Source organism: Eptatretus burgeri, chromosome 1 (assembly GCF_056783735.1).
Source record: "Eptatretus burgeri isolate ZD-2024b chromosome 1, Ebu_testis_v1, whole genome shotgun sequence".
NCBI lineage: Eukaryota > Metazoa > Chordata > Myxini > Myxiniformes > Myxinidae > Eptatretus > Eptatretus burgeri.
The window spans coordinates 111,355,672-111,378,624 of record NC_140961.1 but is presented as its reverse complement, the minus strand read 5'-3'; the positions used below and the strand labels follow the sequence as shown (position 1 = coordinate 111,378,624).

At 42.9% G+C, this 22,953-nt stretch overlaps 1 protein-coding gene and 1 long non-coding RNA gene across 5 annotated transcripts in view; one reads left to right on the top strand and one right to left on the bottom strand.

Annotated features, from left to right (window-relative positions):
- Positions 1-14,598, top strand: part of LOC147035185 (uncharacterized) — a 45,382-nt gene extending 30,784 nt beyond the window's left edge. The window contains exons 2-3 of the long non-coding RNA XR_015061625.1: positions 11,477-11,642; positions 14,447-14,598. This is a non-coding gene — a long non-coding RNA (uncharacterized LOC147035185). The remainder of the gene's footprint in view (positions 1-11,476; positions 11,643-14,446) is intronic.
- Positions 1-20,256, bottom strand: part of LOC147035184 (voltage-gated potassium channel KCNC1-like) — a 28,553-nt gene extending 8,297 nt beyond the window's left edge. Inside the window, exons 1-3 of one of the 4 annotated variants that reach the window (XM_085895009.1) lie at positions 19,173-20,237; positions 15,355-16,273; positions 15,046-15,198 (exon numbers count right to left, since the gene is read on the bottom strand). In XM_085895009.1, coding sequence (XP_085751135.1) covers positions 15,046-15,198; positions 15,355-16,273; positions 19,173-19,700 — 1,600 coding nt within the window. In that variant the 5' untranslated portion in view covers positions 19,701-20,237. Of the gene's footprint in view, positions 1-15,045; positions 15,199-15,354; positions 16,274-19,172 lie in introns of all 4 variants that reach the window. The other 3 variants (XM_085895019.1, XM_085895029.1, XM_085895039.1) reach the window with 3 other exon arrangements.
- Between the last annotated feature and the right edge of the window lie 2,697 nt (positions 20,257-22,953).

Below are 22,953 nucleotides of genomic sequence, written 5' to 3'. Positions count from 1 at the left end.
TGAGAACAGGGATAAATGTGTTACTGAGATCACCATCTTTCATATGAGACCTGTTGTAGCTTTGTGTCAAGCCGGTTGAGTAAACTCCTAAAATATAGCCCTTTATCGAGGTTTACCGCTTGCCTACTATGAGTATGATACAGTCAGTCATTTTGCCAACCTGTGAAAACAAAGAACACCACTTTAGTCTTCTCGATAAATTGCATTAATTTTATGTCCGAACTTCGGACTTCAGACTCCGAAGATGTGATTGAACAACTTCAACATTCTGGCAAAATATTGATTTAAATCAGCTTCATATTTTTCAGTTTAAAAAGTCTGCCAGGACTTCATCACTCTATCATGGTACAGTATATTATAAAGGTTATATATATATATATATATATATATATATATATATATATATATATATATATATATATATATATATATATATATATATATATATATATATATATATATATATATGATGGTGAGTTGAACATAACCATTATTTGAACTACGAGCCGACAATCATGGTGAAATGGGTTGCTGGTTTGCAACGAGAAAGATGTCAAGATGTTGATGAGTCATGTCATGCCATTAAATCACCTTGCCATTATGGATATCTGACAGCAACATTTCCTGATGTTGGCTGGTAAGGAAAGCCAATGTGCTCGTGCTGCCCAGGGTTCCTTTCGGACCTCACCACTCACTATCAATGGGGTGTCATTGACAAGCATATACAGTTAACCCTAAAATATCGTGGGGGTTCCATTTATGGAAAATGCCACATTTGTTAAAACTGTGATAGTTAAAATGAAGGGCCAACAGTAAACGGCGGGGGGGTTCGGTTTCTCTGGCTTTGAGAAAATATGGAGGAAGGTGGGCGTCAGCCAAAAATAAACATCACAATTGAAATAAACATCTAATATAACAATTTGTTTCACCTTGATTAGTTGCACATATATGCAGTGCCGAGAAAAAGTCGACACCCCCTTTTCAAAATTTTCACCTTTTGTTGCATTGTAGCCTGGACTGAAATTGCATTAAATCAGACTTTCCCCACCTTTATTTACACATCGTAACATGCAACTTCCAAAGGAAAAACACCTTCAACAAATTTCAGAAAATTACTTAAAAATACAAAACTAGAATATCTTGGTTGGATAAGTGTCCACCCCCTTTATAATAGCAATTGTAAATTAGCTCATGTGTAACTAATCACCTTCAAAATCACACACCAAGTTAATTGGCCTCCACCTGTGATAAACTGTAGTGATTCTGATTATTACAGAACAAAATCAGCTGTTCCTGTAGGTTTCCTCTACTGGGTAGTACATTTCACGTGAAAGACTCAACCATGATAACCAAGGAGCTTTACAAAGACCTCCGGGATAAAGTTGTAGAAAGGTACAAATCAGGGGATGGGTATAAAAGCATTTCAAAGGACTTGAATATTCCTTGGAGCACAATCAAGACAATCATTAATAAGTGGAAGGCGTTAGGTACCACCAAGACCCTGCCTAAATCAGGCCGTACCTCCAAAATGGATGACCAAGCAAGGAGACTGATCAGGGAAGTGACGAAGAGGCCAATGGAAACTTTGAAAGAGCTCCAGACCTTTATGGCAAAAACTGGTCACTGTGTGCATGTGACAACAACATCCCATGCACTCTACAAGCCTGGCCTGCTTGGTTGGTTGGCAAGAAGGAAGCCATTACTCAAAAAAGCCCACCTTGAGTCCCATTTGAGATATGCAAAAAGCCAATCCGGATATTCTGAAGCCACGTAGGCAAAAGGTTTTGTGGTCTGATGAAACAAAGATGGAACATTTTGCTCTAAATACAAAATGGTAAGTTTGACGCAAGCCCAACACAGCACATCACCTGAAGAACACCATCCCCACTGTGAAGCATGGTGTTGGCAGTATCATGTGATGGGGATGTTTCTCATCAGCAGGGACAATGGCACTTGTCAGGATAGAACTGAAATGGATGGAGCAAAATACAGAAAAATCCAAGAGGAAAACCTGCTGTCATCTGCAAGAAAGCTGAAATTTGGGGCGGAAGTTTCCCTTTCAGCATGACAACGACCCAAAGCACACAGACAAAGCTACAATGGAGTGGTTAAGGAACAAAATGATAAATGTCTTATATTCTTTCAAAGAAACTTGCTCTCGCTCGCTTGTGCTGAGGCAGTTGTCCTGAAAAAACTTGCCTTTGCCTAATGGAAAGCAAAGCAAACTGAGGGTAATCTCAGTTCCTTCCATGAAGCTCAAAAGAAGTGCATATCTACCTTCAGGGGAGCCAGAAAACAGCATGTTTCTAAGCTCAAGTCTGACCTCTCAAACCTCTCTCCCTCCTCCAAATATTGGTTGTGTCTAATCAAATATGTTTCTGGTGTTTGTTCCTCCTCCAGCCCCTCCCTTACCTCAAACGGGCGCACTGCTAATACCGCACGTGAAAAGGCTGAATGCATAAACTTGGTGTTTGCATTGAAATATTGTGTCCAAAACCCATTACATTGCTTTCTGTACCCACCTTACACAGACACCCAACTGCCCCTTTCCTCTGACAAAGTGGAGAGCTTGCTGTCAAACCTCGACTCAGATTCTTCATCCGGTCCAGACTCATCAGCCCACATGTTCAAAAACCTGCTCCTCTGCTCTTGCTCACCCTCTCGCTCTGTTCTATTGACCCTCTCATTTGCTCAAGGTCATCTGTCATACACTTGAAAATCAGCCAACATTACTGCCCTGCACAAAAATGGTGTTAAAACAGATCCCTGCAACTACAGACAAATCAGCGTTCTCCCAATCATCAGCAAGGTTATCGAATCCATCATCACTTCAGACATTAAATCCTTCCTCTTCTCCAATGGCTTGATTTCCGATCATCAATTTGGTTTCAGACCAGGTCACTCTACCCTTGATATGCTGCTTCTGCTCTCCCAACAATGGATGGAGGTCCTCAATGCCGGACATGAAATTAGAGCCATATCCCGAGAAATATCACGTGCTTTTGAGATGGTCTGGCACCCTACCCTGCTCACTAAACTCTCTTCCTATGGTAACCAAGGCCATCTCCACTCATGGCTTGCAGACTTCCACTCCTGTAGCAGTCAATGTGTGGCCCTAAATGAAGTCCTTTCATCCCCTCTTCCTGTCCAGGCTGGAGTTCCTCAAAGCAGTGTTCTAGGCCCTGTTCTTTTTCTGGTTTTCATCAATGATCTCTCCGACTCTGGAAAATCCTCCTTATCTCTTTGCTGATGACTCCACCCTCTGCCGTACCATCTGTCATCCCTCAGACCAGCAAGCAGCAGCTTGTTCGCTCACTGCAGATCTTGGTAAAATCACAAACTGGGCCAACACATGGAACATGTCTTTCAATCCGGGCAAATCTCACACTCTCATTTTGTCTCTCCAAAAGGGCTGTTTGGAACCCCCCCCTCTCTACTTTCTCAACAATCCTCTGGAAGAAGTCCTTTCTTTCAAGCTTCTGGGTCTAACTATCTGCCATGATCTTTCCTGGGAAAGCCACATTTTCAACCGAGCCTCCAAAGCCAGTCGGCGAGTGGGATTCCTCTGTCGTGCAAAGGTTTCCTTAGCCCGCCTAAGCTCCTGACCACTTACAAAGCTTTCGTCCGCAGCTTTCTGATGGAGTACTGCTCTTCCCTCAGGGCTGGTGCTCCTGCCTCTCACCTATCTCGGTTTCATGCTGTGGAAACCAAGGCATCTCAGATCATTGGTATCTCTCGCAATGAGGCTGAATATTTGGGCTTCTCACTCTCTCACCGCAGGCAGGTTGGTGTCTTTCTGCCTTCTGCTGACTCTCCTCCAGTCTCCCCCACCCCCTCCCGCTCTGTCTGCGATTTGTCCCCACCATATTTCCCCAGGGTGCTCAAGGTCTGCCAACAACCCCCTTCTGGTAAAACTACCCAAATCACAAATCGCTGCTCACCTTCAGTCTTTCATTCCTCTTTTTCCTGCCTTTGCAATAAACACCTTCATCTGTTCAATCCCATTCTGCCCACCAGGCCTTCAAAACGGCTGTTCACCACCACCTCTTATCATCCCCCATTCAAATCCTCGAACTTTCCCCCCCCCCCCCCCATTAATCCACTCCTTACCCACCTCCTTCAAATTCCCTGCTTTCCTTCCTGAAACTCCCTGTAATGTCCATCTTGTATACCCCATGAGCTCCACCTCATCCATAGATCTCCTAACGTCGCTGTTCCCCACTCTTTTGTCCTTCCCACTCAAGCCCTCGTCTCATCCCCCCCTTGATGTGCATTGTGTGTTCGCTCTCATTCTTGCCTTGACAAGGTGTACAAAAAAAAAAACATGCCCTTGGGTGTCCCAGTTAGAGCCCCGACCTGAATCCAATCAAAAATCTGTGGCATGACTTGAAGAATGCAGTCGAACACTCCCCATAGAACATGACTGAGCTTGAACAGTTTTGTTCAGAAGGATGACCAAATATTATCCAATCAAGGTGTGTAAAGTTGGTAGAGACCTATCCCAACAGACTCACAGCAGTAATTGCTGTTAAAGTTGCTTCCACAAAGTAGTAATTTGGGGGGTGGGGAGGAGAGTTGTTTCCTGAAATTTGTAAAATGCGTTTTTCACTTAAGCCTGGTGTTGACTTAATGTTTAGGGTGGTGGGTTTGGGATCCTCGCGTCCTGAGTTCAAATTCCACTCAGTCATTGAATTAATACCAGGTGGGGTTGACTCAGCCTTTCATCTTTCTGAGGTTGGTAAAATGAGTATCATCTTGCTGGAAATGATTGAGCCATTCGAGTATCCTGTGTTGGACTAGCAACCCATCCATGATTGTGCCCAAAAGCCCAGTCGACTGCTTCCGCAGCACTGATGCTCTGTGCAGAGTATGGTATTGATGGATGTTTTTCACTTGGAAGTTGTGGGTTACGATGTGTAAATAAAGGTGGAAAAAGTCTAATTTCATGCAATTTAATTCCAGGTGATAAGGCAACAAAAGGTGAAAATTGTGAAAGGGTGTGTAGACTGTCTGTAGGCACTACATATCATGTTAGTATTGAAACAAACATGTACATAAAATAAATACAGGATAAAATATACAAAAAGAAGACTTTAACCTTTTTAAATTATTCAAAAACAGTAAGGTGGGTGAGGGTAAGAACATTATGTATTGTACTCTGCCGTAAATAGAAAACACAAGACTTAGTTGGGGATGATGATGATACTGTTGCAGTGGGGAGCAGGGAGAGGGGTTCAGGGATTGGGGAGGGGGGAGCGAGGAAGGAGGAAGGGGATTCAGCGATCGGAAGAGCGGCATTCGCTTTATGATGAAGTCGCCTGATGCATTGCTACATAGGAGAAGGGAAAATGATTTTTAGCCACCTTGAAGCCCGAAGCAGATATTTTCTGCTTGGACAGTAAGGTATCGGATGGCATATTGGCATACTCTTCCAAAATAATCCCATCTATTCAGTGTTTAATACCTGCTTTGGCATAAATCCCTTCACCTTGATTCGTTTCATGAGTTGTTGTGGGTAGTTTTTCGCAACATCGTGGTCTCCTGAGGCTGCTTCCATGACTAATTTGACATTATGGAGGCCGAATCTTCTTTTGAATTTCTCAAATCAGCCTTTTCTGGCTTGGAACTTGTGGGTAGCCATGTTTGAACTGGAGATTTTGGCCCTGGGTGCCTATGGAAATGTTGGTAAATCCACAATAAATCTCCACTCAAAGGCACTTTTTAGTGATTGGGTTCTCGATCCAAATATTAAGAGCTTTTTCCATCCTTTCAATATGAGGATCACAGGACTGGAATAAGACTTTTTTTCGCTTTACAGAGTCCTGGCAGCAACACTTGCACAGATATTTGACTCACTTTTATGGATAAACTGTGAAGTGGATTTGTTGATCCCGTAATGCCGGCCCACGAATGCTGTACTTTCACATTCAGCCAGCTAACAACTCCATTCTCGCACAACATAACCTTTCTCTGCCATTTGGCACAACTAATTTTGTCCATCGTTTTATGTTTGGGGGGCATTAAAAACGGGGCACGAGAAACAACAAACGGCTCGTAATTGGATGTAATCGGACACGTGGATGGAAATGATGACTACTTTCAGCTCAAAAATCGCAATTGGCAGAAATTAAGTCCTGCAATAAATAAATCGGAACACAATAGGTTGCCCACGATTGGTCAAAACCTGTGATATTTTATGGTTCACTGTCTATACATAATATTAGCAGGCTACCCATCTTCAATTGGTTCGTAGATGTCTCACCTAAAAGGAGCAACTCTTTGGACTACGTATTAGTAGAAAAGGGAATTCAGCATAAATATTCAGTGAGCAGATATCGCAGTGAGTAGAGCTGCTAACCTTGCAAACCTCATTCCATTCCACCAGTGAAGATCTCCAATCCATGCTTGTTGTATCCCCGAAGTAATGTTTGAGAGTGAGGGTGATATTATGAAAGCTGGCTGGGAAACGGATTTTGGTACTTTTTGAGCCTACCGTCTGACCCAAGATCACCAGAGTTTTTTCCATACCAACTGACCACCTCTAGTCATCTATCCCTCTCCACATCCCTTCTTCAGCTCTCACCCACTCCCTATCTCTATATTCCCCATAGCTTTGGTTTCAGCAATTTCCATTCGATATTTCTGACTGCATTCCATTTTTGTTTCCCACTCGATGATCCTTTGAACAATAGATTCAGTTTCACTGTGGGATATCAGTTTGAATTCATCAAAGGCAACTTGTGATGCATCATGAATCTTCTTTTCTTTCAATCTCAATGTGCATCTGGGATATGACCCAACAGCATGGTTGAGGGTTGAAAGGGTGTTAACGTAATCAGAGGGATTTTTTCAATTATATTGGGGATCTAAAAGGGTATGCAGTAGTCTAAAAAGGGTTGAAAAGGGTCTACAAGGGTCTAAAAGGGTGTAAAGGATCAAAGGGGGGAAATGTCTAATGGGACTAAAGTGTCTTAAGAGCATTAAGGGTTTTACCCCAAAGGGGCCAAAGGTGTCTCAAGGGTAGTTCCAAAGGGTAAATTCTAAAGTTCTAAGTTGTTCTAAAGGGTAAATTCTAAACAGTTCTAAAGTGTACATTCCAAACAGTTCTAAAGGGTAAGTTCTCAAGGGTTCTTTAGGGTTCTAAAGGGTAATTATAGATGTCTAAAGGGTTTTAAATGGTTCTAAAGTGTAATTCTAAAGGGTTATAAATGGCTCTAATGTGTAATTCTAAAGGGTTATAAATGGTTCTAAAGTGTAATTCTAAAGGGTTATAAATGTTTCTAATGTGTAATTCTAAAGGGTTACAAATGGTTCTAAAGGGTAATTCCAAAGGGTTATAAATGGTTCTAAAGGGTGATTCTCAAAAGTTCTAAAGGGTAATTCTGGTGGGTTCTCAAGGGTAATTCTGAAAGGTTCTAAAGGGTAATTCCAAAGGGTTCTAAATGGAAATACCAATGGGTTCTAAAGGGTAATTCTAGAAGGTTCTAAAGGGCTGTTCTCCACCACCTTATCATCCCCCATCCAAATCCTCGATCTTTTCTACCCCCGATAATCCACCCAAACCCACCTCCTTCAAATTCCCTGCTTTCCTTCCTGAAAGTCCCTGAAATGTCCATCTTCTATTCCCCATGTTACCCGTCCCATCCCGCTCCCTTCCACAGATCTCCAAATGTCTCTGTTCCCCACTATTTTGTCCTTCCCACTCCCTCCCCTCCTGTCTCATGCCCCCCTTGAAGTGCGTTGTATGTTAGCTCTCATACGAGCCTCGACAGGGTATACAAAAAAAGGTAATTCCAATGGGTTCTAAAGGGTAATTCTAAAAGGTTCTAAAGGGTAATTCCAAAGAGTTCTAAAGGAAAATTCCAATGGGTTCTAAAGGGTAATTGCTAAAGGTTCTAAAGGGTAATTCCAAAGGGTTGTAAAGGGAAATTCAAATGGGTTCTAAAGGGTAATTTCAAAGAGTTCTAAAGGGTAATTCCAAATGGTTCAAAAGGGTAATTTCAAAGAGTTCTAAAGGGTAATTCCAAATAGTTCTAAAGGGTAATTCCAAAGGGTTCTAAATGGTAATTCTAAACAGTTCTAAAGGGTAATTATAGTGAGTTATAATGGGTACTAAAGGGTAATTCCAAAGAGTTCTAAAGGGTAATTATAGTGAGTTTTAAAGGGTAATTATAATGGGTACTAAAGGGTAATTCCAAATGGTTCTAAAGGGTAATTCTAAACAGTTCTAAAAGGTAATTCTAAAGGGTTTGAAATGATTCTGAAGGCAAATTCTAAAGGGTTATAAAGAGTAAAATATAGAAATTGTGGGCAGAAGACAGGTGAACGATCCAACCAATGGATGGAACTCGCACACAAGCACAGCTCCTTTTATGTATAGACTCGCGTGGATCGGCTCACTACGCTCGCCTCTCCACACGTCGTTGCAGAGATTGCCAACTCAGATTTGCTGTGTTGCCATGATTTATACCAATCATAACACAAACATTTATTTTCGACAAATTTATTTGGAATATTGGTGTTATATTTATTTGAAATTTATTTTTGATATGAGAAGGTCCAAGTAGTCTAAATGGTCAAGGGTCTAAGCTGTCTAATCTGTCTGAAGGTTGAAAGTTGTTTAAATGGTGTTAAGGTCTTTGGGGTCTTTTGGGTCTTTTTGGATCTTTTGGGGTCTTTTGGGAGGGGGGGTGGAAAGTCGATGGCGCGACATGCTGCTCTTGCGCATGCTCCCATACCTGACCTGACCTGACTTTTTTGCTGACTTTTGGGTCTTTGGATTCTTTGGGAATTAATGTTTAAATGGGATGTGATTAAGAGGCATATAGTCTTCACGGACTGACAGTTGGCTTCACAGCCACACATCGAAAGCACATCGACTGTGCTTCTAATTTTTATATTTTTAGATACTAACGTGGTTCCATTGAGGCTTTACCCTCGTCCCCATCCCATGAAGGTGGGTGGAGCTTGCACATTTAAGCACATTTAATAATAGATAGATATATAACCAAGGTTTCTTACTTGCTTGCTTGATGCAAGCTCTGCCCCTCTCTTTAGCAAAAGAGCATGGGGTAGGCGCAAATTTCACGTAAATGTGCACGTGCAGGTTTCAAGATCCACCCTCTCACCAGCAATAAGTAAGTCCAGCACGTCTATCAAGAAAGAAGCGCAATACGAGTTCGACTATCAAGTATGCAGTAGAAAACTTAAATCACCGACAATCTCTTTTTTGTGGAAGAAGTTGAAGTCCAATTCGAATTTACATTCTTTGGGTAAATTGGTCATAATGAATGACAAAGAGCTTTCTTTCCACTTATCCTGACATATATGCCAGATGGTCTAAGCTCATCCATGAATGCTACAAGACTGGATATTGAACTTTTTGGACTCCACTTTGTTTTATACTGAGTCGGGGACTTGTGGAGGAGCTAGAACATAAAGTGGATTAGGACGCAACAGAATAAAACAAACAACAAAGGAGAAGAGGGAAACACACCAACAGCAGGGTTGAGGGACAAAACAGAGGGGGACTTCAAAAGATAATGGATGTGAGGAAGAACGAGGACTCGGGGAGAACACGGGGGGAGGGTGGTGGTGGATAAGATGGATACAGAAGAAAACTCTCAGACTTTGTTGGTTTCTTCAAAGAATGAAAAAGAAAAAGATTAGAAAAAAACCCAGTTAATGTGTTTTTGTGAGCCAAACTGTAGCTCTCTCAGAAAAAAGTATTTGGTGACACAGAGCTGCATGCTCATTATCAAATAAAATTGAGCTGTTAGGATTTTGAGTGATATTTTCAAGAAAATGCTGTTCAAGTGTTGGAATCTATTTGACATCCCTTCCCATAACTCCCCCAATTTTAAATTACCTTGATATGTGCTCATGTGAATAACAGTCGTTACTGCAATCTATATACAATGGAGCAAGTGTATGTGATGATTGTTTGTGTATGTATGTATGTATTTATGTATGTATGAATGTATATCTGCTCTTCACCCATTGGTTGGCCAGCTGACCTGATGTCACCCACAATTGCAATCTGAAATACTTAACCTAAAGTACCCAGAGGGCCCAAATGACCCTGAGGACCCAAAAGACCCTGAAGACCCTTAAAGACCCAGAAGACCCAGAACACCTTTAAAGACCCAAAAGCCTCCGAATATCCAAAATACCCCATAGACCGTAAAGACCTAAAATACCCAAAAGACCAAAAATATCCAGAAGACCCAAAAGACCCTAAAGACTCTGAGGAACCAGAATACCAAAAAGGACCCTGAAGACCTAAAATACCCCAATGACCCAAAAGACCCAGAAGAAGCAAAATACTCTGAGGACTCTGAACACCCAAAAGACATAAAAGACCCAGGGGATCCAAATGAACTGAGAACACAAAAGATCCAGAGAACCCAAAAGACCCAGGGGATCTAAAAGATCACGAAAACCCAAAATACCTAGAGGATCCAAAAGACCAAACAGGACAATCTGAGACCAATAGATACTCTGCATCATGCAAAATGTGACAACAGGTTCCTAAACTCCCCCACCCACCACATAGCCCCAACTCGTCATTCCTCCTCTTTTTTTTTCTTCAAGTCCTCAACTGCCTCAAACCCCAAGTACTCAACTCCCCTTCTAACCTCAAGTGTTCAATCCTCCCCCCTCCCACTCACATTTCCCAACGTCTCGATCTCCCTCCCATTCACCCTCACCCCCACCTCTCTGTCCTCCCCTCCCCATTTCGTAACAACGTTTCACAAAGATACACAGGGAACATTGGCACATGAGAAGGCCATTCGACCTATCAGGCCTGTGTTGTTACTGTCCTGGTTTGTTAAGAACAATGTTAAAAGTAAATAAATGAAGATAGAACCTTAAATTCACAATCACTTCCCCCTTTCTTCCCTTATCCTTACTACATATAATTTACGGACCGGTGTGTGTGTGTCTGTGTGTCTGTGTGTCTGTGTGTCTGTGTGTGTGTCTGTGTGTCTGTGTGTCTGTGTGTCTGTGTGTCTGTGTGTCTGTGTGTCTGTGTGTCTGTGTGTGTGTGTGTGTGTGTGTGTGTGTGTGTGTGTGTGTGTGTGTGTGTGTGTGTGTGTGTGTGTGTGTGTGTGTGTGTGTGTGTGTGTGTGTGTGTGTGTGTGTGTGTGTGTAGCGCTATTCCTCCTACAGTTGTGGGCTGATTAAATCCAGATTTGCTACATAGGATCAGCATGACCCCAATTAGTGTATAGGGGTGTTTTTATCTTTGCCGGTGGTCTTGTGGGGGGGGGGGGGAGGGACACAAATTCTCGATGTAAATGTGTATCGTGTAGCGCCGCCTCCAGGTGTGGCTACATGACAAGTCCCACCATTTACAGCACAGTATTCCTGTCCCCACGTTTTCCAGTGCAGTGAGGTGTTTTGAATTATAAGCAATAGGTGTGTTTTTCCTTCTTGCACACAACTTCACTGGTTATTTTTTTTGCCTACACAGAGCTGTCAGCTGCCAAAACACTGCCCAAATAAAGGTATGCATCAGACATGCTGCATGCTTGGAACAAGATCACCTGAAGGATGGATATCAGCTCCGACATTTTAATCAAGTTGTACACTCTACATCTCCGAACCACATTTGCAGACGAAACAAAAGTAGCTGGTAGGTAGTTTCACTCCATGCCACACATTCCATTTTGATGCTGTATAAATGCATTTGGATTACTGGAAATTAATGATTTTGGTTCTCAGGCACATGGCATGGGTACAATATATATATATATATATATATATATATATATATATATATATATATATATATATATATATATATATATATATATATATATATATATATATATATATAGTAGTGGTCAAAACATTCAGAGTTGGCACGGTGGGTGCTCCAGCGGATCAACAACATGCTATCAACAACTCTTCTGTCTATTTCTAATACATGGGTCGTCAGATCCTTTTATTCACTGTACCTTTTTGAATGAACATGTTACTCAGCAGTATTCGTAAAAAGATTTTTTTTTTTCAAATACATTATAGTAAAATAATCAGAACATGTAATGTTATTTTGGCCATGACCCAATTGATGACGTGATGGAGAAAGTTTAGGATCATTTTCATGAGGGATCTGATTATCGGTGAATGAGAATAGAAAGTTCACGTGAATAAGGACATTTGTAGTATGAAGTATAGTGCATCTCTCTCGAGGATAATGTGCTGTGCACTTGGTGGGATCTATTTGGTCACTGTCACTTAGTGGGTGTTTAAGTTGCAGCACTGCTCAAAACAATTCAATAAACAACTAGAGAGATCATGGAACATGATACCCTGCACAGTGTTGCACAAGGAAACTAGACGCATTGGCAGGCCAATCAGCCCATCATGCTTGCGCCACAACAACAACAGGTCAATTTTATCTGTCAAAACGACACAACTTCATTGTGTGAATGAGGGGGTGGGGGGGGATAAAGATGAGACAATATGGCACAGCAGGGACATCCCAACAGTGTCAAAATAAATAAGCAATTTTTGGGGGGAGGTTTTTGTTTTAGGGGGGTGGTGGACAATTGGCGAAGGCAGTTCTTTGGTGACAAACACACATCAACCACACACCACCACTCGATGAGACTTCCACATGCACGACACTCCGTACACTTGCACACAATCACCCATCCATACTCGAGCTACCTCAAAGTCATGCGAACATTCCTATACCCCTCTGACTCCATAACTTCCAGGTACCTATCTAATTCCAATTTAAACTTATCTACTGTCTGCTGCCACTACCTTTCCAGGGAGACCATTCCATACATTAACTACTCTCTGAGTAAAAGTCCCCTGCCTTGCTACTGTCTTAACTCTCCTCTTCTTTACTCTCAGGCCATGGCCCCTGGTCCTATCACTGTCTACTCTGTTGAATAATTAATCTGCACTTATTTTATCTCTACCTTTCATTATCTTAATCATCTCTATCATATCTCCTCATAACCGCTTCCTTTATAGTGTACAGTATAAAGCCATGCCTCCTTCATCCGCTCCTCATAGCCGAGTCGAGCTAAGCCCGGAATCAATCTCGTAGCCCTGCGCTATATTTGTCCTTCCCTGGGTTGTGGTGACCAAAACTGCACACAATAGTCTAGATGGTGCATGACTAAATGTTCAACTATATACAGTACTTCAGTTTTAATAAAATAATGATATTAAAGATCGTTTTTTTAAAAATCCGTAGGTTTAGCGCTACTGAAGCAGTCTCGTACATCACTCTTGTGGCCTTATACACTGTAATAAGATGACGTTGAGTCACAGTTTAGACGACGGAGGTTTTATTGATCACCATATAACGCAGCGTCATTCAGCCTCGTACATAGATAGCCATATGGGTAGAGTATTCTTCACCCCAATATTGTCCCTCTAACTTGCCATGCCCTAACATGCGATATATATATATATATATATATATATATATATATATATATATATATATATATATATATATATATATATATATATATATATATCGACATATTACACGATTCTTGGAAGTGTTATGAAGGTGATTTGTGTTATGCACTGTTCAAGCATATAATTCAATTTAAAAAAAGGTTTAAAGAGCTTTTAAGGTGTAAAATTAAATTAAATCCAGGTATTACCACCATTTCGTTCAGCGGCTATTACATCACCCTTTCTGACACATTCCATTAGTTATTTGTGTCTGTTGCATGTGTCCATTATGACGTCCTTAAAATCAGCAAGTTTCCTGTTTGGAATGATTTTTCAATTTTGTTTTACTGCTAAGCGGGCAGACAGAGTAAAAACATCATCACAATCCTCTCTGCGCATGTGCGATCGGGATGAATTCAGAGCCAGAGTCCTCCTGAATGGCAGACTCGTCTTTCAATTCATGTTCTGATTTATGTTCAAAGTACAACATTCAATCTAAATAAGCTATTCCACAATCATAAATTGATAAGATGGACTGGCAGATGGATAGACATGAACCAATTGCTTTACCCTGCTTTTTGCTTCGTGTTTAGGTCATGGGCACGTTTCACTTTTGTACAAACTTCCATGTACTGTATTCTTTTAAAATCTTCTAACAAGGTTTTTTTTGTAAGCAGTTAGAAGTTGTTGCAACCTGAAGCCAAATGGAAGTATATCAATGTTTGCAGAGATATCACACACCCACTTTTGGGTGGTATAGTCTCTGATTCTCCGCCTGGTAATAACCTATCAGATTGGTGCTTCACTGCATAGTCCTGTTGACCGAAGTTATGCTAGGGAAACGTCTTTTCACATATTTGGTGAAAGCTAAAGATCCTACTGTACGTTGTTGTCTTCCAAAAGTAGGCTAGTTAGCACCAGTACTCTGAGAAGATAAATTTCTAAGCCAAACCATCACGTGGAACTGCATGAGTGGAACAGCCATGCTCACAGGAATGATGTAACTTGCAGGTAGGTCCTGCTCATGAATGGATCAATGGATGGCTTTTGAAGATGGTCCACAGCAAAGACCACAAAAAATGAAAATGCTTTCTGCAAGCCTCCTCGTCATAGCAAGTACATTTCTGGTTTGATACACACGGGATTTCTCGGTCGAGAAAACAAGAAAACCTGTCATTTTACTTTGGAAGATTATAACATTAAATATACAAATCAAAGATATTTGTATTCTCTAAATTGTAACATATAATGCAAGTGTCTCTTTGTGTGTTTGTATACAATACTGTATGTTTATATTATAATATATATATATATATATATATATATATATATATATATATATATATATAATATATATATATATATATATATAATATATATATATATATATATATATATATATATATATATATATATATATATATATATATATATATATATATCGTAGTGGTCAAAGCATTCAGAGTTGGCACGGTGGCTGCTCCAGCAGATCAACAACATGCCATCAACAACTCTTCTGTCTATTTCTAATGCACCGAATGCTGTAAGTAAGAAATAGACTCAATAAATGTAAGGATAATGGGAAAGATAGGTCACAGTGGAACAGTGCCTCACCGTTGCTAGGTTCTTGGTCAGGTGCACACGCTAGGTCCCCGATGGGTAGCAGGAGCGTAGTGCGTTTGCGCCAGTCACGGCCATGAGAGCTGGTGCGCCCTCGGGGAATCGGGTTCGGGCAGATCGGTGGTGAAACCTCTTCATGGGGCAGCGCTACGTGTACATTACCAATCTGCTTAGACTCTTGTCTCGATGTACATCACAAGGCAGTGAGCAAAAAATATTGCAATGCTAAAGTGTTGTGGGAAACTCATTCATCGATTTTCACCCCCAAGCCTTTAAATACACACCTAAGTGCTGGGGACTTACCAGCTTCACAGAGGTCTGCAGATTCATCCTTTGTGATGGGACTCGTTTCTCCTCGGTGCTTGTAGCATTGTGAATTGCCCTCCATCTTGCAGAACTGTGATGAGCTCACATGTACAGGCCGTTGTCCATACTTGTTTTTCTTCTTGGGAAGTTTCTGCTTCGCCATGGCAAGAGAATAGTACATGCCAAAGTTGTTGACAATCACTGGCACAGGCATGGCGATAGTGAGCACACCAGCGACTGCACACAGTGCTCCCACGATCATACCCGGCCAAGTCTTTGGATACATGTCCCCATAGCCAAGAGTGGTCATAGTAACCACAGCCCACCAGAATCCAATGGGGATGCTCTTAAAGTGCAACTTTTGTTCAGTCGATTTATCAACAAAGAAGCTACCAAGAAGCTCAGCATAATAGATCATCGTGGCGAAGATGAGCACTCCGAGTGCAAGGAAAATTATGAGCAAAAGGAACTCGTTCGCACTTGCTTTGAGTGTTTGACCAAGGACTCTGAGGCCAACCACATGGCGGGTCAGCTTGAAAATGCGCAAAATCCGCACAAAGCGCACGACGCGCAAGAAACCCAGCACGTCTTTGGCCGCTTTCGGGGAAAGACCACTGAGCACTACCTCCAGATAGAAGGGCCAAATGGCAACAAAGTCAATGATGTTTAACGAGTTCTTGATAAAAGCGAGCTTGTTGGGACAGGAGATGATGCGGATGATAAATTCGAATGTGAACCAAATGACACAAATGCCTTCTATTATGGTCAGTGTCGGATGCCGGTCCATATCTGACTCTGCCAGGTGGTCCAAGCTCGTGTCGTTCCTGTTTACCTTGATGTTGAAATATTCGTGGGTTTCGAGACAAAACGTTGTGATGGAGCCGATAATAAAAAACAGCGACGCAAATGCAATAAACTGCAAAACATAAAAATGAAAAAAATAAATCGACATATGTATGGAACACCTGCCACTAATACCATATCAACACAGGTCATTAACACTTGCAGAACTCCATCCATACCCTTGATATCAGCCAGTTCATATCAATTATGGCCTTGCATTTTTCATACATTTCACTCATAAAGTCCTACGGGCCAACAGCCAGACTCAAAGGTTGTGCACAACAACCAAAAACAAAATGCTTCTGTTGGCCCCCAACATTTTACATTTATATTTCAATTTATCATGGTGCTTCGCTTGCTACACCACTGGCTGATGCTGCACCGAAGCATTGTTTGGACAACACCGCTATATATAGTGCAATGGAAATGGGAGGTTAATGCGGGTACCCGCCACCAACCGAAGGCCAATACGGGTACCCGCTACCATTGGAAGGTTAATTCGGGTACCCACAACCAAGAGAAGGTTATTGTGGGTATCCGCCATCAACGGAAGGCCAATATGGGTATCCACAACCAACTGAAGGTTAATTTGGGTACCCGCCACCAACCGAAGGCCAATAAGGGTATCCGCTACCAATGGAAGGTTAATAAAGGTACCTGCCACCAACAGGAGGTTAATTGGGGTACCCACTACGACATGATATACAAGCATTGCTATCTCAGGTTAATGCGGGTACCCACTACCAACGGATGGTAAATGTGGGTACCCGCCATCAACGGAAGGTTAATGTGGGTACCCCCACCAATAGAAGGTTAATGTGGGTACCCGCCACCAATGGAAGGTTCATGTGGGTACCTGCCGCCAACGGAAGGCCGATATGAGAACCCACTACCAATGGAAGGTTAATTCTGGTACCCGCCACCAAGGGAAGGCTAATACGGGTACCTGCTACCAATGGAAGGTTAATGCAGGTACCTGCCACCAACAGGAGGTTAATTGGGGTACCCACCACCACATAATATACAAGCGTTGCTATCTCAGGTTAATGCGGGTACCCGCCACCAAGGGGAGGTTAATTGGGGTACCTGCCACCACATGATATACTAGCATTGCTATTTCAGGTTAATGTGGGTACTCGCCACCAACAGAAGGACAATGCAGGTACCCTCCACCAATGGGAGGATAATGCGGGCGGGCACCCACCACCACATGACATACTTGTATTGCTATGGATGGTTATTACGGGTACCCGCTACCAACGGAAGGTAAATGTGGGTACCCACCATTAACTGAAGGTTAATGTGGGTACCTGCCACCAACAGAAGGTTAATGTGGGTACCCGTCACCAATGGATGGTTAATGTGGGTACCCGTCACCAACAGGAGGTTAATTGGTGTACCCACTACCAACGGGGGTTAATTGGAGTACCCACCACCAATGGGAGGTTAATTGGAGTACCCACCACTAATGGGAGGTTAATTAGAGTACCCACCACCAACAGGAGGTTAATGTGGGTACCCGCCACCAACGGAAGGTAAATTGGAGTACCCACCACCAATGGGAGGTTAATTGGAGTACCCACCACTAATGGGAGGTTAATTAGAGTACCCACCACCAACAGGAGGTTAATGTGGGTACCCGCCACCAACGGAAGGTTAATTTGAGTACCCACCACCAACGGGAGGTTAATTGGAGTACCCACCACCAATGGGAGGTTAATTGGAGTACCCGCCACCACTTGATATACTTGCATTGCTTTCTCATGTTTCATTCTGAATTTGGATCCACTGTCATTCCGTTGCACCATTGCTGAAGCAGGTAGTTTGCAACCTATAACCTTCATGCATTGATTGAAATTTTCAACAGTTCATTCAAAATTCCTTCACAATTTTGCATCTGGCATCTGTCCATTTTTAAGTTACTTTTGAGGGACACCTGTTAACTGATAGTTTTCCATAAGGACGTCAAGGAACTGAAGAATTATACAAATTTTAGGTTGTATGACATCATCTATTGTTGTACTATGAATCTAATGGGGGTGTTTATTGGCTTGGTTGCATTGATCCTGCCAGATTTTGGAAGCTGAGTTGCGTCCAGTTTGTCCTTGGAGGGAAGACCTCCATGCTTTAGGCTGAGGGACGGCAGGTAATAGCTCACTCAGTGGCTTACCCAATTTTTGAGATACCTGATCATGGGCTTTTTCCTCGTCAATTGATTCCAACATAACTACAAACCGAGTATTCAAAAAATGAAAGCACCAGCAACTATAGTATCGCTCCAAATACGCAAGACTATGGTTTGATGTTTCAATCACCGACACCTTCAGACATTTTGATCACCCAATTGAACCCAGGCCTCAGGTCCGGATGACGGTCACTCGGTGGTTGAAACGTTGAACGTGAGCCTTGCCTGCTAGGTAGCTATAGTCGGCCCAATATAATTGGTGGTGCCTTCAGTTCTAAATATATGGATCCTCCAAACCAAAACCGTTTTGTTGTGAACTATAAGCACAGGGACATCAAAAGCTATGAAGTTTGCTAAAACATAGGACAGAGTAAATTTAGATTGAAACTTTATATAAAACAACAATGTTGAAAAAGTGTATCGTTGAAGGTTATTGGCCGAAAACCAACAACTAAATATCGACTCAAACTATTTTTCACTCCGATGGAGCTCATCCGTACAGGCACGGGACACTCGTCACGAGTGTTGCTGGGTATAGATAAATCCGTCTTAAGAGTGAAAACAATAATTATCTCGTTCCAGGTGTGGATCAAAACCACGCATTCTCACCTTACCTGTGATTTCAAGTTCTATCGCATCACTAACACCAAAACAAGGTTAATTTTATCATTCATGGGATTGCAGTGAGTAGATGCTGTATACAATACCTACATGTGGTGGACAAGCTTTCCATATTTACATTACAGTATGCCCGTACACCTGTTAAAACCGAACCTGTCCAACATACCCTTGCTGCTCGTGATGAATAAGGATCTTCAAAAAGCGCCCAGATCTTTGGTTGCCAAAGCTTCCAGTAGTGGATCGGGCCTTGAGATCTCGAGCACCCGTCGAGGCGAGAGACACTGTCATCGATGTCCCCATCTTGCCCATAGTTGAGGTCTGGACTTTCAAACTTGGTGAGGGCTTCCTCAGCATCACGATGATGCCGGTAGTTCATCCAGCAGCATGCCTCGATGTCCGTCTCATCGATACCCCAGAAAGCGAGTTCTTCCTCAAATAGTGGACCGCAAACCTCAGCAGGACAATGCAGCTTCCCTGTGCGGTAGTAGTTAAGGATGAGTGAGAATACCATCGGGTGCCGATCAAAAAAGAACTCCCCCATGTACGGGTCAAAACTTGATACGCAGCGAGGGTCTGCCTCGGCGAGGTGCGCGAGCCTTGTCCCCGGCACGGTTTTGAGGGTACTCCGGTACGTTTCGTGCCTCAGGCCTCCCACATTGAGGATGATTCGCTCATAATCATCGTTCTTGCCCATATCGCCGTGTCGACATGTCTCTTCAGAACGCTCGACAGGGAGACGTGCGCGTTCAGCGCTTAGAGCTCTTGGACTGCGCACATGACCATCTCAGGCGCAGCCACATGGATTTGAGGCCCGGAGGATTTCGGACGTGGTACACAGGCAACCTACTTGGGATTAAGCAAGGATAAGAGGGATCTGAATTATGAAGGCAAAGGGAAAGAGCACCACATGGTGATAAAACGCGCGAACATTTGGAAGAGAAAATTTGGATAGTTGGGGTTGGCGCTGTCTCGACGGACGGGGTTGTCAGATGTTCGCTCCAATGTGCTTGGCTGAACGGTGGCGGAGGAACGGGTCGAACATTTGAGTGACGCCGAGGCAAGCACAGCGGGACAGCCCTTGTCCACCACGTACCACGTCCCGCTGCGATTGAGTAAACACGGCCTGCGCAACGAGTGTCCGCTCAACAGGCGGCTCCGCCTTGCAGACTTTGTGATGTCAGCAGGCGGGACGGCCCAGCGAGACAAGACGTGCACAGACAGTGTGATGGAGCAAATAAATAAATGGATGGATAAATAAATAAATAAATAAATAATAAATAAGAAACAGCGACGTCTTGAATGTGGGATCTCGGGTGAGAAAGGAGCGCCAAGGAGGGGTCCTCGTGATGTATGGATTGAGCCCACTGAGGCTCGAAGTGAAGCGCACGATAAGGAAAGCTGCCAATTACCCGCGACGCTCTCAGGTTTGTTCAACCGGCGACACCCACGTGATCCGAGTGATTCTTGGCCAACTGGAACAGAGCAACTGGAAAAAACAACAGAGCATTGCTTGAAAGGTAGATTAGTTTTGTTCTCTTTTCTGCTGTTTGTGCTGCTTTTCTACAATGACAAACGCATTGCCCGTTGCCCCTTTTGGACCCAAGTTGGTGTTGTGTTCGTTTGTCATCAAAGGTGGTGAAGTCGAAACCTTCAAGTCCAAGTTGGATATGCAGGGCATCCCCTAAAGTCCTTGTGCAACTTTTAACTTTTATAACTTGTGATGTGCACATGATGGAAACAAACGGTAAATGGCACATGAAAGCACAATTCATCAAGTTTTGTGAATGTTAACATTAACGTTTTTGTTGCTGCTGTTAAATTCACAATGTCACTGGGTTTCTTGACGAGTTGACATTTTCTGATGAGGCAACTTCGACATCAGTGGTAAAATGCAACCACCACAATTTTACCGCATTTGGTTCTCAAAATACGACGACTAAATATTTTACATATCACCTTGCACCGTTATGACGAGGATCCCTGGTACTGCTTGAAATGTAAGACGGCTTGTGAATGATGCTTCTCAGACAAGTGGATTGGTGGACGTGGACCAATTTTGCTTGGCCTCCTCATTCCCCTGACCTGTCTCCATTTGACGATGTAAAACCGTTGTTGACTCATCAAAACCACATTCTTTGGATGAGATTCGGGCTGCGATCGAAAATGCAATTCATGAAATGACTCAGCAACAACTGGAGAATGTTTTCAACAAGTTGGAAAATCCCATTGAACTATGAATTCAATACAAAATATGTCAGTTATGATGAAGCCTAAAAAATTGAATTGTAATGAGGCAAACCTTTATGATTATGATTTCATGCACCTTTTCTGGTTTGTTTCCATCATGTGGCCATCAAAAGTTAAGGAAGTTCAAAGTTGCACAATAATTACATGGATACCCTGTACTTGTCCCATCGAGGTTACGTACGTACTTTCCGGCTATGTGCCAAATTGCAAGCGACTGCAGTTTGTCCTTTGTGCTCATATGTTGATCTTGAGCATTTTAATATAAAACTTCCTCTGTTGGTGTTCGATGTCCTTTTGGAGTTGACACGTTTAATATGCAAAATATCTGAAATTTACTCATCCTGACCAATGTATAATCAATGTGTGCCCATTTACGGTTTTCTTCTTCATTTACTCCGATAAACTTTGAGTCCCAAACCTCTTTTTTTCCACTCTTATACGAGGTGTGTTCAAAAAGTATCCAACCTTAATTTTTCGTGCGTAAACAAATTAAGCTAGGGAGGCGTGCTTTAGTGCATGTATGTAGGCGATCCTAATTCGTATGCGTGAATATTTTCCTGCCTGCAGAAGCTGTCAGTCGCCGACAGACCGCCGATGAGTGAGGAAGTGTAAGTGAGCGCCGTTGGATTTTCGTTTTTGACAAAACTAGTGCGGGCCCGTAGGTGCGTGCCAGTATGTGCAGCTTCGTTCCTTTGCTCTTGTAAACGACGACTGGATTGGGGCATTGCTTCAATTAGATCGGACCAACCGTATCATAAATGGCCATAACTTGGGAAAAACCTGGGAAACATACTCAGGTCCCCAGCGTCAATTGTGACGTCATATCAAACGAAGAAGAAGAAGAATTGTGACTCCCCCTCTCCCTTGCCCCCCTCTCTCGCCCCCTCTCTCCCCCCTCTTGCCCTCCTCTCTCCCCCTCGTCTCCCCCTCCTCTCTCGCCCATCTCTCTCGCCCCTCTCTCTCGCCCCCACTCTCAGCCCCCTCTCCCGTCCTCCTCTCTCGCCCTCCTCTCTCCCCCTCTCTTGAATTGTGATGCCGCTCTCTCTCCCTCCCCTCTATCGCCCCTCTCTCTCACCCCCTCTCTTGCCCCCTGTCTCCCCCTCCTCTCTCGCCCCTCTCTCTCACCCCCACTCTCACCCCCTCTCCTGTCCCCCTCTCTCGCCCCTCCTCTCTCCCCTCTCTTGAATTGTGATGACCCTCTCTCTCACCCCTCTCTCCCTCCCCTCTCTCGCCCCCTCTCTCGCCCCCTCTCTCGCCCCCCTCTTTTTCCCCCCTCTCTCCCCACTCTCTCGCCCCTCCTCTCTCGCCCCTCTCTCTGTAAATGTATTCACAAATGTCTACCAAGCACAACAATTAATTCAAACCTTGGGAAAAAACAGCTTTCAAACCCTTGGGAAACAGCTCTTTCCCTTGGGAAAATTCAAACCTTGGGATTAATTAATAATTTGAACATTTAATTCAAACTTGGGAAAAAACAGTTTTCAAACCTTGGGAAACATTTGGGAAACAGCTGAAACGGATGAAGAACGATAGCAAACCTTGAAAAGGCACATACACAGGTCCCCAGCATCGATTGTGACATCATACCAAACGAAGAAGAAGAATAATTGTGACGTTAATCATGAAAAAAAACAAATAAATAAAATAAATAAATAAACATTAATTGTGACGTCATTCGTGACGTCATAGCACCGTGTCTT